Raw genomic sequence first — 17,988 nt, 5'->3', positions numbered from 1 at the left:
CACTCGCAGGTCCACCACCCGGCGCCCCCCACGCATCGACCACCGTTACGACAGGGGGTTGAAGCACAACCGTCAACCGCCCGCTCGCATCTAGTCCCAGTCCATCCTTCGCGGCACACACATGCCCAACCAGATGGCACAGCAGCCTGGATACAAGAACCTCCGTGTGCGCAAGCGCAGCTGGTAGTCGGTGGTGGAGCTAACGGAGCGATAGGAGAGGGGACAGTAGGCGGAGCTAGTGGAACTATAGGTGTTTCACACGATGGCCCTGCCCACCCAGCGGGACAAGCGCATCTCCAAACGCCAGGCTCTTTGATACAAGTGCCGCCGTTGGCGCAAAGTCCTTCGCAGCGATCGCGTTCCTCCAAGCGTAAAGAACAAGTTTCACCTGCAATATACGCTAAAATTTAATGCCTACTACATTTCACATAGAAATAGAACCCACAAAAGAAAACGCAACAACCTTAGTATTAAACTTATAGACATACCTGTCCACCCTTCTCGACATACACAAGCGAAACCGTTGGTCTTTGCGATGCAAGTGGCGTTGTTTCGGCAAGGATTGGCGGTGCACTCGTCAACTTCTGAAAGCAGATATAGTTCTTAAGTTAAACTTTATGAAAAGTTAGATAGGATAAACAACAACTAGAAAAATAAGATTAAGCCAAATGAGAAATAACCAGAGGACTACGAAGAGGATGTACAAAAAAAAGCAGTACTTACGATCCCTGGCAGCACGCTGCGTGCAGTTCTTGCCAGTCCAGCCGGGCGCGCAGTGGCAGTAGTAGTCACTCTGAGCTGTGTAACACGGTGCTCCGTTAGCACATGGTGACCCCGCACAATGGTCTCTGTCGTCCTATAAGCAACAATGTTTCAGTTATACCAAAGTTACAAAATAAAAATCGATGATGTATCCGTAGTTTTTATAATTTTACTTTTAGGTTGTCCTGTCATCTTAATTTTACATGAACATGATCCATGTGTTTTCAATGTTCTTATGAAAATTCAAATAAAACACGGCTTACATTTAAAACTCACCCGGCAGTAACGTCCAAAACAGGATGGTAGCTAGAAGCAGAAGTTTGTTAGTGTTTTAGTGCAAATGGTTATTAATTTTAGGCAGAAAAATGTGACACATGCATACCGTTAAGTTAGATAACATACTCGTACACTTATAAGGAAAACAATGATAAATGGATACATGTTAGCTGAAAATCAAATTATTATAATTAGCCAAGGCACATGAATAAATTTCAACCACCAAAGTACGAGATAAACAAGAAAATAATAGATAATCAGAAAAGTGTGAGGCAGCAGAAGCATATAATGATATAAAGAAGTAATTAAACTGAAGGTCATACCTCACAATCCGTTCCAGAGAATCCAACAGGACAAATACAGCGATAGGCATCAAGAAGGTCAACACACTCGCCACCATTCCTACAAGGACGGGAGGCACAATCGTCCACATCTCTCGCGCAAGTCCGTCCTGCGTAGCCAGCTGCGCAAGCGCAATGAAAGTCGTCAACTAGATCGATGCACGTCGCTCCATTGAGGCATTGGCCCGTACAGTCGTCCACGTTCACCTCGCAGTCCCTCCCTGTCCACCCCGCGAGGCAAGCGCACGCGTAACTTCCAGCTGTATTGTTGCACGCGGCCGCGTTTACACAAGGACCAAGGTTACCTTCTGCGGTGTTATTCTCACCAGTTTCTGCGCATTCGTCGACATCTGGGGAAATTGAATATTCAAAATTAAACAAATGTAATATTTAAATACCACAAAGTAATTTTTTATCATCATCGCCCCTATATTATCCTACTGCCGTAGGGTTCGCGCACCGGGTTTTCCTCCAAATAACTCTACCATCCGTCATCTCAGTCATCACTCCCTTCTTGACCATTTCCCCTTTCACGCAATCCATCCATCTCTTTATTAAGAATTAATTCTTATACAAAACCCAACTCATCTCTGTTTCTTCAAAACTACTATAAACTAGAGTAAAACTTCTTTAAAACCAATGAAAGGTGCGGTTTGATATGATGAAATCACACTGGTCTACCTTCAACTAAAAAAATAATTACAATACCTACCATCAGTACAAGTAGGTCCAGTCCAGCCAGTGGTACATTCACAAGAGAAAGCGTTAAGCCTGTCACGACAGAGTCCGCCATTCCTACACGGAGAACTAGCACAGTCGTCTACATCCGCATCGCACAGCTTCCCTGTCCATCCTGGCTCGCAGCCGCAGACAAACCCAGGAGGTGAAGACGCTAGTGCACAGGAACCATGTGCGCAGGGCTGGGGCGCGCAGGGATTGTCCACCCTTTCACAATCGACTCCAGAGAAGCCCTCAGCACAAGTACAAAGATACTGGTCCGGTGCTGTATTCTCGCAGGTACCGCCATGTTGGCAAGGCTCGTGGGTACCGCAGTAATTAAGATCTGTAAATGTACGATTATTTTAAACGTTATGGTATAATGAATTATATTTTCGGATTTCTGTATTTTTTGAAATAACACAAAAAATACTGGACCGATTTCAAAACTTCTTTCACTGTTAAAATGTTAACTTTATTGCTATAATTTCTATTGTTTCTTTTAAATTCCACGTGGACGTTGTCACGAGTACCAGTTCTAAAATGTACCTAAATGTGGTAGGTATTGGTACTACTCAATTATACAGTGAGTGAACAGAAACCAACAAGATCCAACAACAAATATCCGTCCGTCTGATCAATCATAAAGGCTACTTAACTTAAATATTTTCGATTGTTTGCTTAAACGCAAACTATTTCTCCAAAAAGTTTATTTATGTAGAAAAAGGATAAGGGATAGTTTTAAGTAAACGAACAAAAAACGTTTATCCGTAGACCTTACATTTAGATTATAACACTTCTATAGCTTGTCTTTCAACGGTACAGCGCCATCTATTGGGGACTTTTGAAACTACTCTGATATATGCAAAACATTTTCTACATTTTAAAAATCCTATATGTTGTAATTAATACTTGTATAATTGTATATACCTTGATCACAGAGGATGCCACCCCAGTTGGTATCGCAAGTGCAGTCCCAGGAGGAACCATTGCAGTAGCCGTGCTTGCAGCCTGGGTACGGCTGGCACTGAGAGCATAGCTCGCCGCGCCAGCCCGGACGACAACTGTAACATAACAATATAATGATAACAGGCTAATAAGTTAAACAGGCTATAAAAATGTTAGCTTCGAAGGTTAAGTCCGATATACTGGTGAAATCATGATGTTCATTAGGTTAACGGGAGAGTCGGTAAGACATTTTAATCCATTTTACAGATTGGTCCCTTTTATAGTTAGGTTTAGAGGTATAAATATTATTTTAAAAAAGCATTATAAACTTGTATAAACTTGTAAAAACTTACTCGCAATCTCCTGGATGATCGCAACGTCCGTGCGTAGGGTGACATCCTTCCTTGCACACAGCTAAAAATAAAATATTACATTTTAGAAATTAGTAGTATATTACAGAAATCTATACATATATACTTAGACTATACTAATATTATAAAGTGGAAAGATTTGCATTTTTGTATGTATTGTAATAACTCAAAAACTACTAGTCCGATTTAAAAAATTCTTTCACCCTTAGAAAGGTAATTTATCTGTGAGTAACATGACTATATTTTATTATCTCGGGATCTAAGTCGCGAGCAACAGCAAATGTAAAATAAAATGCTCAAGATAATAGGTAGATGTAAATTTTTGAAGTTTAGGGGCTTTTGTACGGATTTAAAGTAAATTAAATCACAAAAACTTACGTTTCTCACAGTTGTCTCCTTGCCATCCGGGTAGACATCTCTTATCACCTTCCGAGGAGCAGGAATAGTGTCCAAATTTGTCATCTCGTGGCCGACAGAAGGTAGTGCAAGTAGTATTGTAGTAGTTTGCTTGGCAAGTCACTCGGACACGGTAAGCTACCGCCGCGGCCGCGCCGGCGTGACGTAATGCATGCCATTCCTCCCCCGGTTCAACTATACCTGACCACCATGCCTCCTCTATAAGTCCTGTTTCTTCTGAAAACAAATGAAAACAACAATAAGGTCACTGACTTTATAAATGGAGAGGCTATAAGTAGTACTGTTTTGTGGCTATTTGTTTTCCACCATTTTAAGTGCTTGGTTGCAGATCAGCAGTGGTCAGGATTCGAACTAAATAAAGATAGATTGAACTATCAAGAATATCAAAATAAACTATAATTTCTAAGCAATGATATATACATCTAAACAGATAATTGATTGTGATTAATAACTTGGAATCATACACATAACTTCGCTGTCAGTTACAGCATTGGATAGTTGCATGTGCATCAAGAGATGGCGCTACTTGTATTTGAAATATCAAATCCGTTTGACTAATAGTTATAAAAATGTTATCATAAAACATTGCTAAATAAAATAAAAAAGTGAAACACTAATATGATCTCGAAATTTTGAATAAGGAATTGTTAAAATACTTGAATAAACTGTGGGTCTAAATAAATTATTTTATTATTTTTATGGAGATTTAAAATTATTTACCTGGATCTGTGTAATTGAAGTCATCGTAGGCTTGTAAAATTAATGTAAACGAACGCTGTAAATAAAAAAAATGCCGTTAGCAAAACCAAGGGCCAAGTCACAGTAAATTCAAATATATTTAGATATCAATCATCTAACATTTTTTACAAAATGTTATTATATAAATAACTTTGTCATTGTTATTTTAACATATACATTTTGGGTCATTTTATTTCCTTAATATTATTGACCAATGATCTTAGACAATAAACAAAAAACTTATAATTTGACTTGCATTATCCCATAATTTTATACTTAAAATACTCACAGTCCATCTAAAAGAGAACGGCAGCGCTAATGTGTAAAGAGGATCAGCTAGCGTAAACGAATCCGTTCCCAGCACAGGAGAAGCTGCTCTACCGAATGAGCAAGCGCCTGGTGCTGCAGCAGACTGATATTCCTTGAGGCACAGAGCAAAGCGAGTGCGACAGGCACGCGCACAGCCTGCTGCCCCTGGTGCAGCGCCCCCGCAGCACCCGCCTGATGCTAGCTGCAGACGGTAGTTGGAGAACTCGAGGATCTGCAGCTCGAACACGCCCGCCCCCGCCGCGCACTGTATAACAAATGACAGTAGATTACTGATTGCGTGATAGAAATATACATAACCTATATACCATGTGTTACATAAAACAACGTCATAGTTAGGAATGTGGAGGGGTACACCGGTAGAGGTAGACCTAGAAAGAGATGGATGGATTGCGTGAAAGGTGACATGATCAAGAAGTATGATGACTGAGATGACGGATGATAGAGTGCTTTGGAGGACGAAAACACTGTGCGCCGACCTACGAGTGTAGGATAAGGCAGGGGAGATGATCACATAAAACAACGTCTAATCGTGATATTTTTAAATGTCATTTGGTTATTTAGACAACAATGAGGAAAATAACATCAATCCAAAGATGCGGGAGACCTTTTTTCCCTCACTTTGTAGATTAAAGATACAATAGCAAACCGTATATAAATATATATTCCAAGTTAATATCTAGAGAATACTGTAATGAAACATGTATTGATTTGAAGGATTGAATCTCTAATGCCGATTATATATAAAATAGTATAGAGTCAGAAAAATAACATACAGACAAATCGAATACCACCTCCTTTTAGAAGACTTAAAAATTCCAATTGAGAATATAAATTTTGTAGACACGTAAATTTCATAGAGCCTGTCTTTGCATATCGGAAATTTTATTTTAGAAATTGTGTGGTAGGAAAAGTGTTATCGAAAACCACACAGTTTCAAAACTGTTGACGTTAACACACATCTACACTAGATGGCGCTATGTGTCAAAACTAACTTTAAACAACTTTTTATTTTAAAAATAGAACCTCCAACGCCTTAATTAAATAAATAAAATGATTAGGAAATAGAAGATAACTTGATAGTCCAATAAACTAAATTAAATATTGAATATTAAAACTAAGCTCAAATTTCTAAGATACTGATTATATTAAATCAACAGGATCCAATTTCATTTTAAGTTTTATCGCTTCAACAAACGTAATAATATCTTACGACATTATTTAAGAATGGTCAGGGTATGGATTTTTACCTTTATTATTGACATGTCGAAATTCAATATAAAACAAATAATTTTTCACATTTGTATGTTCGTCATTTACAAGTTCTTAAACAACTCACTGTATGTCCCCATCGAGGGAGCCTACCCTAAATTAGGGTGATTAGGCCATAGTCAACCACCCTGTCCCAGGGCGGGTTGGTTGACTTCACACATATCTTTGAATTTCCTCGCCGATATGTGCAGGTTGCATCACGATGTTTTCCTTCACCGTAAGAACGTCGGGTAAATTATGTACATATGATAATTCTAAAAATCGAAAATCACATTGGTACGTGGCGGGATTCGAGAACCCAAGACCTGTAGATTACAAGTCAAGTGCTTAAACCACTGAGTCACCGACGCTCTTAAACAACTGACTAGATTTAATTATATTTTGTTAGGATTTTAAAAATGCCGAAGGAGGTTTGTATCTTCATTTTTTTTTAATTAAGTCTATTGCACGCACTATGATATTTTCAATTTATCAAGTAAGCATATTAGTTATTTATCTAGTTCCTCAATTCATTAATTATTAATTCAATGAATAAATTGACTTAAATAAAACACTATTAGATTAATCAAAAATTTGTGATTATTCACAAAATAAAATATCGAGTTACAAAACGATATGTAAAATTAATAAAACAAATTTAATTAATAATTAATAGTCTATATTTACATTAACATAAGCATATTTTATTATCGTATAAAGTGGAAAACTTTGTTTCTTTGATTGTAATGAATAGGCTCAAAAACTACTTGGCCGATTTTAAAACTTCATTCACCGTTCGAAAGGTAATTTATCTGTGAGTAACATAGGTTATATTTCACAACGTTTTTTTTTTTAATTCCACGGGGACAGAGTCGCACGCAAAAGCTAGTCTTATATAATATAAAATTATATAATTTTGCATTAATTAAAAACCGTACTTTAATTCTGAATCTAGATTATGAATTCAATCAAGAGCGGTGTTGCATCATTAAAATATTTTTTTAAACTAAAGCTTCAACAGTGGAAACCCACTGTTAGTTTAAGGCGTTTAGTATTTAACATAAACAGAGCAAACCGTTTAAAACATCAGAGTATTTACATCCTGTTTATTTACTACCTTAAGTACACAACATAAGTTATTACTTAGAACCGCAAACACTTCGCCCCCACTTTGTCTAATAGGCGGCTAATTCCAATACAAAAGGCTAGTCAATGTACAATCGCGCACATAAGCGTTGAACTCTAATGCATTGAACTAAAGTTCATGTTAGAATTTTGTACGCGAGTGTACCGGAGAATGGCAAGCTCCGCCTTGTAAGCGACACGCCTATTACCTTTGTAACCGCCTATCTGCTTCAGAAGCTTTCACGCAGATTACATCGACGCTAAGCTTTCGGCTTGAGCTTTGCGGTCGCGAAACGCTCAGAGTAAAGTAGTAACTTTGCTTTTATAGGCATAGAATGATTGTGCTTAGTTTTCAGTTTTTTTTTTCTAAGTTGTCTTCTTAAAACTACTTAAAAAGGCTTCATATTTTTATTTAAAATTTACTGTGACTGCTGACATCCTGCATAACAAAAAGTATGGAGATATTCTCTTACAAAATGATTTACAATTATCTATTCGCAAAAGACTTTATAAGTTCCATGTGAAGTTAAAAGTTGTCTAGATACTTATTTAAAGCACCATCATATGTATAACTTACAGTAAAACACCATTTCTTACAGTTTCTACATATCTTTAGACATTTACGATCTGCATGTATACAGTTTTTATGCTCGCCCTAATTCAGTTCACTAAAATGGCTACATATTTACATTTAAGAATAGAATCGTAACCGAAAACATAAACCGATTCATAATCCATCTTAATTGATTGTAAAACATCGATCATATAGCAATCGTGAATGTCAATGGCCATGTGTCATCGGCCCGCGCAGACGCCGACTCGATACGGTTTTCAGTGTGAATATTAATCGAGTATTTACATCGAATACGCGAAACCAGTTCTCTCGATTAGGCGACGTCGAAATTCCCACGGAACCGGTGATAAAAATTTTATACATTACTTCAGTTAACGATTTAATGACGAAATGTGGCCAATCTTATCAGTCGTATGACGCTAAGTAAATCCAACCGTAACGCAAAACGATTAAGGTATTGTTTACATTATGGTTGAATTTCAGATGAGAACTTGGACTTTTAAAAGACAGGACTTGTCTCTTGACAATAATCTATCAAATTAATTCTTATTTTCGTTGTGTGTTCGTTTTATGTTTTAGATCGACGTGTTTGTCATCTATACTAGACTCTACTAGAAAAATTGCAAAATTTTATTTGGACAACAACGACTGCTTGCTTAGTCCGTTTATCTTTAGTCAAAGTATAATCTTCCGTTTATTGTATCCGAAGTCAGCTGTAACCCAGTGACCTTTAGGGCTGCCCTTCGTATTGTCTCGCGTCCCTTTAAAGACGTTGCAGCTGTATCAATGAATAGTATGCAGGGGTTCGAAACCTTTAACATAACACGTTTTGGAGTGTCATTTGAGAGTCTGTAGTGATATAAGATTAGTAACCCTATATTTTAAACGGTCATATTCTTGAATGATTATTATCTTTTTAGATTATAATGATATATCTGATTAAAGAAAGTTACAGCCGTATTCTGGTAGGAATTGTAAACACTTGGACTCGCTAACAATCTGTGAGACATGAATGTATTAGAAGAATTTGTAGTTTAAAAGTGACCGTAGTAACGTTTAAGACACTACGTATTTTAATGTCGTTTTATATTTGGCTGTAAGCTGTCAATTTCTACCATATAATAAGTATGTGATTTTAATTTTCAGTTAGTTTATGAAGAAGTTGAGCGATTTTGTAATTTGTCAAGTTAACCAAGATATCAATAAAGGTACATTTTTGTGGACAGTATTTTTCATTTTTTCCTAAAAACGTAAGTGTCTGCCACTAGGGGGCTTCCCCTTATTAAGTTGATATACAAAGTGCAAACTTTAACTCTTAACCTAAGCCTAAAACAACTCAAAGGGCAACAGGATTGGCATATTGTAATGTTTTTTATTATACTTTTTTTTAATAAAAAAATATTGAGATTTAAAATCGATATCGTAAATAACATAATCAAGATCTTTTTATATAAATAGGTTTAATAAATAACATTAAACTATTCATACTAATTTTTTAATTTCCCATTATTAATAGTATAATTTAAGAATGTTGAATACAAAAACAACCTAATTTGGATATCCAAAACTCGTTAAAACCGAAGGCTATTAAATTTTAATTTTAAAATTATGTTATTATGCGGATCTTTTATCTTAAGAGCTTTTTGAAAAAAAAAAAACTAAATCTTAGGCTTTGAAAATTATTAGGTAAGATTTTAGATAAAAGAAGATAGATATGTTTTGTATTTTATTGCATATGTATAAATTTTTCGTTATAAATTCATAAATTCGTTAAATTCTAATTGAATTTACAAAATATATGGAATTTTTTTTTGTTTTGAAAACTGATTTTTTTTATTAAAGAAGGGAGTAAACTAGCGGCTAGAACACCGAGGTGGTCAACTACGCTCATGGACATCCACAACACCAGATAACATGAAAAATAAATATTCAATAAGAAATGATATCCGTTTTGGTTAAACAACGGATTCATAAAAACATGCATATCTTTTTTAATAAGTCTGAAAACATAACCTTAAAAAGGTAAAATTGTTTAGAATGGTCTGTGAAAATTTAGATGGATGTTTGTTAGAGTTTGTAGCCTCAACGGCTGAATGGATCTCGATGAAATTTGGCATAAACGTAGAGGATAGTCTGGAAGAACACATAGGCTACTCACTTTTGTTTTTTTTACGCGAATGGCGTCGCGGGCGAAATTTAGTTCCAAACAAATTTTAACTCTGTTACAGACTGACATGGCTTATCAATAAACCTCTCAGTCTGAAAAATCATTCATTTTATTCGTACAACAAAAAAGTTGGAGATAATATTTATTACCACTAAATGGATGTATCGTGTTTCTTTAATCCAAAGCCATAATAATAAACGGCATCATTAATATAGCAATTTACCGCGAACAAATCATCACAATGTTCTCACATAAAATGATAATTTCAATCGACAACGAAAATACTTGAAACCAAAATAAAAAGCTTTTGCTATTTTTTTTGATAATTCTCTAATCTTCATCTTTACTCTTTACTAATATAAAAAAAGGTAAACACATACTGCTTTGTGGCGTAGGATGACAGCAATCACAGCATGTTTTTAAAAAAATCCTTTTATAAAAAGCCCTACACTTAGCACACGCTTTAGGATATATGATTGCATGCTATCAAACTTAGGGGGTAAATCAACAAAAACCTTGAGGTGGGTAAGGGACCATAAATTACAAGCTGCCAACATTAAGGAAGTAAGGTAATCTGTAAATGCCTCTTCAAGGCAAACAGTGACAACTCAGTCAAAAAAGGTAATCATGGTAATGGTAATTTTGACATTTGCAATTGAGAATTTAACAAATGTAAAATGAAATAGAGTTTTTCTAATTTCACGCGGATGAAGCCGCACGGAAACAGCTAGTCTTATAAACATAATTTATTAGAAGATTACAAATCCATTATCAAGCGAATAGAGTAAAAACATTGTTTCTCACGACCCCTTTTAGATAACAAATTGACGTTAACATTTTTGCATAGAATTTTGTTCAGAATACGTCACGTTTTTGAATATTAAAAACATAAATCTTTTATAAATCTAACATCAATTCTAATATTGTTTATTGTCTTTATTTCTAGTTTAATCTAGTTTTTTGTGTAATTCCTTAGTTATCCGATTAGCTTTGCAAATTAGGAATCCAATAAAAAGTTACTATTCTGATAAAATGGTTGTAGAACTTTTCACTTACAATTATGTGAAAAGAAGTCGGAATACCATGTATCTTAGTATATATATTTTTTTACTTCAATACTTATTAACCAAAAAACAAATTTAAATGGCGGAAATGATGTTTCTATTGTTATAAACAAAAGATTCAGCAATGAAAGTAAAACAATGCGTTACTCTACAAGGTTTTCTCTACTTTAGTGTCTTTCACAGATAAAAATAACTTCGTAGTTATACGAAGATTTCTACGAAGACTTTTGTCAGTGGTAGTGCCCGCTTTAACATCTAAGCACGAATGGGCCGGCACGCCCGATGTAATACTACGACCACACAGAAGACAGGTGTGAAATGAAAACAATTCCGTGTTTCGTGTGACGAGTGTGGTGCCGGAGGCCAAATTTAAGTCCCTTTCTCTTTACCACCCTTTTCTTATAAGGAGAGGTTGGGAAGAGGAAGTGGATTTGACAGTGGAGGAGATGCATAGGAACGGGAAATATCCCCTTTATGTGCGTCTCCTCCTCTGTCGGATAAGGGTACGCAACGCATCTGCAATTGCGGATGTCTATGGGCAGCGGTCGCTTCGCCATTTTGGCGATTTCAGGTGGCCGCTTGCTCGTTTGCCACCTTTGTTATAAAAAAAACCTTAAATTTGAATTAAACATTTAAAAGTAATGCAGAAATATTTCAATAATATCTTACTCTTGATAGTGTAACTGATATCGTATTATTCCAATTCTGGATTTGATCAGCAATATAAACGGTCAAAAACAAATGACACGTGCACGTCCAGTCGAGGAAGTATATTCCCTACCCACTTGTGAAATATATGACACTCACAATACTGATAGACTGAAAACTGGACAGAACAACATGCATGTACCCAAAACTGTTAGCGTCTATTTTTCCCGCCCAAAAACATGTGGAATTACGTTGTAGAGGTTATTTAACGTAATAAAAATACTTATGCACTAAATTAGAATTCTTACGTTGACTGTGACTGTTTTCTGTAAGACATATTATTTTAAGTGGGTAGCGAATTTAATTCTTCTGCTGTCGCGCGAAGACAAGTGTCGCGCCGTCAACACGTGATGTTATCTATTAACGACTAACAATGACCAGCATTACCATATCGTACGGCTCCCTAGCATCGCTACAAGCTTTTAACTATTGTGATCAAACGCCCGCATAATAAGTAAGACAATATTCTTCGGAATTGCGGAATCTATACATGTAATAAAATTGGAGTGTCTGTAATATCAAAAGAAAATTGCCATATATCGGGAAAATGAGGTATTTGCGTTACTGATAACGAAATTTTTTCGTCTGTCCGTCGGTCCGCAAGCCGCATTTGTCCCGGATAATCTCCGAAACGACTGGGCCGATTTCGACCGGACTTTAACTGAAGGGTAGCTGACATAGACGGGCATATTATAGCCTACATTTTATCTTAATATTGCGTGGACGAAGTCGCGGACAACAGCTAGTACAAAATAATAGTAAATGCGAAAGTTTACATGTATGTTTGTCACAGTTTGTAGCCTAAACTGCTGAAAGGATCTCGATGAACTCGACATAGATGTAGAGGATAGTCTGGAACGTTGGCTACATTTTTTTTTTTTTTTTTTATTTTCACGCGGAACACAACGTGCGAAAGTAGTATTAGTCATTTTTGCTCAACTGGTTTGGTTAAAATTTAAAATTATAATACAAATGATATAATTGCACTGAAGGAGGAGAAAATAATAACTTAAATTGCTATTACAAACTAACGGAATAATTCCAATTAGAATGCAAAATACATTTGTAAAGAATCCGTATTAAAAAGTTTCTTTGCAACTAATAAACTAGATTTTCGACTGTATTGTATTTCAAACATGACATCCAAGATGATAAACATATAAAATCTTTGATTAATGTAACAATAACACGAAGTTAATGAGACTGTTAAGCATAAATTAAATTTAATGACTATATTAAAAAAAAAAAAAACTTTACTAAAGAGAAGATAAAAATAATACAAAATTTCGATCCTTTAATAAAATCGTTACTGTAAAAAACCTTACATTTATACCAATATTGTAAAGAGGAAAGATTTGTATATTTGGATTTTTGTATGTATTGAAATAACTTAAAAACTACTGGGCCGAATTCAAAACTTCTTTGACCGTCAAAAAGCTACGTTATCAACGAGTGACATAGGCTATATATTTTAATTCCAAGCGGACGAAGTCGAGTGCAACAGCTAGTTAAGTATGTACTAAAACAGATTAGCCAATTATCAGCCAATATTTTTTGTAGGTCAGGGGTTCCCAATTCCTGGTCACGGACATTTTATAATATTCTTATTAACAGTAACTACTATGACTATGTAATGCGCAGGCGACCCGCGTATCCACTACCTGAGCTTACTCATCACCATCGGCAAAATTTAATAACGATAGAGTTGGCGCTACCTTTGACTAAACTCTCGCACAACTGTTGTACGATTGTCGATTGTTTCGCAGCCAATTTAACTGTTTAGATTTACAACAAATCGAGTAGTGTGCGCACCACCATATAAGCTTTTTTTTATAACATAAGGTGGCAAACGAGCAAGCGGACACTAGAATCCGCCATAATGGTGAAGCGACCGCTGCCCATAGACATCCGCAATTGCAGATGCGTTGCCCACCCTTATACGACGGAGGAGGAGATGCACATAAAGAGGATAATTCCCCTTCCTATGCATCTCCTCCACCGTCAAATCCACGTCCCCTTCCCAACCTCTCCTTATAAGAAAAGGATAGTAAAGAGAAAGGGACTTAAACTAGGCCTTCGGCACCACACTCATCAGACGAAATACGGAATTGCTTCCATTTCACGCCTCTCTTCTGTGTGGTCGTGGTATTACACCGGGCGTGCCGGCCCATTCGTGCTAAGATGTTAAAGCGGGCACTACCACTGTAAAAAAGCTTTTAGGAATCAAAGCGCGACTAAACAGTGGTGAGACAGTTTTGAATAAGGTGCGCGTGCTATTAGCGGACTATATCTTGTCTTCTGTGAACTTTTGACGTAGTTAAATAATGTATGTAAATATTCAATAAAGTGTTTCAATTTAAGTAATTTATTAAATTCATTTATATTATCACATTTTTTTTATTCTGCAAAGAATTAGTAAATTAAAATTTATAAGGTATTAATAAAACTCATTTAAAATATTTATGCTAATAATAATAAATCAGTTGACCTGTCTATACGTTTAAACTATAAATTGTATAATTTATTAATAATTAAACATAAAAAACACTAATCTCAATAGTTATTTAAAGACATCCAATCGTACTAGCTGTTCTCGCGCGGCTTCATCCGCGTGGAATTATAAAAAAATAAAAAATTGTTTACATTTGTGAACTGTCGAAATTCAAATGCATAAATGACAACTTTGCGTCCTTTATGTTGGCAGCTTGAAGTTTATGGTCCCTTTCCCACATGAATGATTTTTCAACTTTACTTATCCCTTAAGTTTAATAGCGTGAAAATATATAGCCTAAAGCGTGTCGTAAGTGTAGGGCTTTTTATTTAAGATATAACTATTCAAAAATATACTGCGATTGTTGACATCCTACGACACGAAGTAGTGTGTGTTTACTCTTTATTATATAAGTATAGATTACATAGTACTCGTATATTTAGAAACACATAATGTATTATGCATATTTTTCGGCTATCGAAGTTCACGGTCGAACAAGAAACGGCATAAACCTTAAAAAACTATATGATTATTAAAATTGTATCTTTTATATGCTAAATTTAAATGAATCCATCAATTAGCAATTATAATTTAAAAAAAAATCTTGCCTGCCTATTAATGTAATCCTAATTTAAATTTGAAATTATTTCACTAGGCACATATGTAGTTCTGCATACAAATTGGTATACTTAACACTGGCCAGTACGCTATTCGCTACGGGACTCTGCTGCCTGGGCCTTGCGTTAATAATTTAGTTTATTACTATCGTTATAGTTTGTTCATATTTATCCGTTTGTTTCTAAATGTTGCACATGTGTTTCAAATAAAGATAATAAAAAAAACACTGGCCAGTAATGTTTTCTTAAACACTACGACAATTGTATTGTACCAACGTTTCACAGAACATTCTTCCTCATGAATTTTTGTTTCATAAAGTTTACAATATTACATTTATATGGAAGACGAAAATGTTTTGGTAACTATAAGAATACCGAAAAAAAAATTTATCACCTATTAGACCTAGCGTAAGTTATTCACGAACATCAATATAATAAATCTTATCCTCCGAGGAGCTTTACAATATTTGAGAACATTGAAATGTAAGCTTTTTTGTTAAGCTACAGATGTAAAACTTATCGTAAAATCGCCTTGATTATCGATGTTAAGATCCTAAAGCTGATGTACACTAAACTTTAGTCTAGTAAACTACCTAAGTGAGGCAGAAATTGAGAGTACACACGTTAATGGGTTACTAAACGTATCATAGATCTTGATGGTGTAGCACATTTTATTGAGGAAGTTAACTAGTTGAAGCAGACTAGTCTATACTAATGTAATTATGTATTGAAATAACTCAAAAACTACCGGCCCGATTTTAAAAATTCTTTCACCGCTAGAAAGGTAATTTATCTGTGAGTAAGGCTATATTAAATTTAGTTAATAAAGACATACGCGCAGCATGCAGGCGAGGGCGAGAACGACCAGCAGCGCCGGCCGCGAGACAAGCGCGCAGCGCATCGGATCAGATAGGCGCGGGGCGCCGCGACGCGCGCGCCTCGCGCATGCCGCCTGCCCACAGACACGCACTATGTTGGCACTGTATGCGCACTGCACTCAACACCGACTGCGCACGAACACCGACTGTGCATCGACACCGATACGAGCTGCGCATCGACCTCTCGCCGCGGGCGTCCGCTGACGACTGCCGCGCGGCGCGCTGCCCCGCCCCCCGCGCCCTGCCCGCGGAGCTTAACTTAAACTTTAAGTTACAGGGCCCGATGCTCTCGCGCAACCTCTCCGCGGATCTCGCTTTGTTACCGCACAAAACCACCGCGCATCTTACAGCTGAGCCGGTAAGTCGTTGACGATAAATATGACTTCTTCTGATTTATATTATAAGTTTGTATTGCATTGACAATTTTATTGAATTAAGCTTTTACTTGAAAATGTTTATATGAATGTTACTATTAGACTTTAATACTTAACTTTTAGACCTTTATTGATTTGTGTACTTGTTAGCATGATAGGCCGAGATGAGGGGTCTTGCCTTCAAAAGTTGACTCTAACCTTGCCTTGCCAGGCTAGGATTAGGCAACCCATTTACAAAATGCTTACTTGTAAAAACATGTGATATTTCATACAATGTAGGTTTTATCCGGAAATCTGATGAGGGGCGGTCATCAGTAGTGTTGTATCTCTACCTATTACTTATACTTTGTATTCATAGAATCAATTTAAATTGTGTCTTTATGGTTAATCGCGTTAAAAGCAATCGGTAGACTGTACTTACAAAATACCAACACTCTCGTAGAAATATTTAGTTATGCAATGTGATACGGTGCATCTTTAAATTGTTGTCATTTGCATAAATAACAGGTATTTTTAATATGAAGCTTAAAGTGTTTAAAGAGTAAGTTGCCGCCCAAGTGGAACTTACTATTGGTCTAATCTTACTAATATTATAAATGCGAAAGCTTAGATGGATGGATGGTGTTTGTTAGTTTGTAGCCTAAACTACTGAACGGATCTCTATAAAATTTGGCATAGATGTAGAGGATAATTTGAACACATAGGTTACTAAGTTCTGTTTTTTTAATAACACGCGGACGGAGTCGCGGGCGAAAGCTAATCGATTCATAATTCAACAAGATGTGAACGCAATGGAATTTCTTATGTACAAAACAAAAGCAGGATGTGATCGCTGACATAGTTTTCTCACAGACAATGCGCACAGACTATATAGTCAGAGAGTAGCAGACCCGTGACGTAGCCGGAGTAACGTCCGCCGGGCGATCAGTATGCGCGGTGCGCAGGCGCATGGCCCGATCTGACGCCCGCTACGATAGGAATTGTACACGATATACCCATTTCACTATCCGCATTTACATGACTATCATGGATCTAGGTTATAACAATGTCTCGTTTTGTCGTTTAAATTGTCTTTTGTTTATTACACGGGTCTGTGTTAAGTTTTACTTAATTGGTCTATTAACTGTTGTAGCAATTATCACGTAAAGTTACTCTAGTCTTGTAGGGCATACAAAAACATATAAATTAGAAGACTGCAAGAAATTCTTCCCTTAAAATAGTGATTTCTACATCTGATTAAGTGAAAATTTTGTTTGATTTCCTCATTAAAAATAAGTATAACTAATGTCTTTCTTTCTTTGATGTTGATAAACTCTTCTTCGGTAGCGTCATTACTTACTGCGTTGGCGCAGCGACCAAAGTGGGTTTTGGCCTCCGACACAAGAGAGCGCCAGTGTCGTCTCTCCTGCGTCGTTGCCTGCCAGCCGATCGAATCTAGCTCGCGCAGGTCCTGATCAACGGCGTCTCGCCATAACACTTTTTTATTTATTTTTAACCAAATACATTTTCATACATTTGTATTTTTATACTTGATGTCATTAAACATATAATAAAATCTACATCTCTAACACCAACATTATCATTTCCACTTAATCTCTATCCTTTTTACATTGGTTATTAAAATATCGCTTTCATTTACATACACAAAAGTAATTGTAGCTCATAACGTAAACAAATCACTTGTATATCAAATCGTAGTAAGAAATGCATGTCACTGCGCGGTAGAGAGTGGCGGATGCTTGTGTTCCCACGGCGCGCATTCTCCGCGGCGCCACGCTCGCGAATCGCGTCCGGTCAACGCTGCTTTTGGACGACAAATAAACTATCACGCGCCTAACGTAA

General features: G+C 36.3%; 2 protein-coding genes across 2 annotated transcripts in view; one reads left to right on the top strand and one right to left on the bottom strand.

The window, feature by feature from the left end:
* The window catches only part of LOC106100934 (protein serrate-like), a 17,746-nt gene extending 1,778 nt beyond the window's left edge, over positions 1 to 15,968 (bottom strand). The window contains exons 1-11 of the mRNA XM_013279998.1: positions 15,730 to 15,968; positions 4,860 to 5,144; positions 4,553 to 4,607; positions 3,794 to 4,048; positions 3,398 to 3,458; positions 3,027 to 3,160; positions 2,092 to 2,442; positions 1,362 to 1,729; positions 724 to 856; positions 489 to 584; positions 4 to 388 (exon numbers count right to left, since the gene is read on the bottom strand). Coding sequence (XP_013135452.1) covers positions 4 to 388; positions 489 to 584; positions 724 to 856; positions 1,362 to 1,729; positions 2,092 to 2,442; positions 3,027 to 3,160; positions 3,398 to 3,458; positions 3,794 to 4,048; positions 4,553 to 4,607; positions 4,860 to 5,144; positions 15,730 to 15,795 — 2,189 coding nt within the window. The 5' untranslated portion in view covers positions 15,796 to 15,968. The remainder of the gene's footprint in view (positions 1 to 3; positions 389 to 488; positions 585 to 723; positions 857 to 1,361; positions 1,730 to 2,091; positions 2,443 to 3,026; positions 3,161 to 3,397; positions 3,459 to 3,793; positions 4,049 to 4,552; positions 4,608 to 4,859; positions 5,145 to 15,729) is intronic.
* The window catches only part of LOC106101164, a 123,845-nt gene continuing 121,661 nt past the window's right edge, over positions 15,805 to 17,988 (top strand). The window contains exon 1 of the mRNA XM_013280298.1: positions 15,805 to 16,130. Within this exon, the coding sequence (XP_013135752.1) occupies positions 15,840 to 16,130 (291 nt within the window). The 5' untranslated portion in view covers positions 15,805 to 15,839. The remainder of the gene's footprint in view (positions 16,131 to 17,988) is intronic.

Source organism: Papilio polytes, unplaced genomic scaffold (genome assembly GCF_000836215.1).
Source record: "Papilio polytes unplaced genomic scaffold, Ppol_1.0 DF824024.1, whole genome shotgun sequence".
Classification (NCBI taxonomy): domain Eukaryota; kingdom Metazoa; phylum Arthropoda; class Insecta; order Lepidoptera; family Papilionidae; genus Papilio; species Papilio polytes.
Note: the sequence above shows the minus strand (reverse complement) of the source record. Positions and strands in the feature narration are given on the sequence as shown.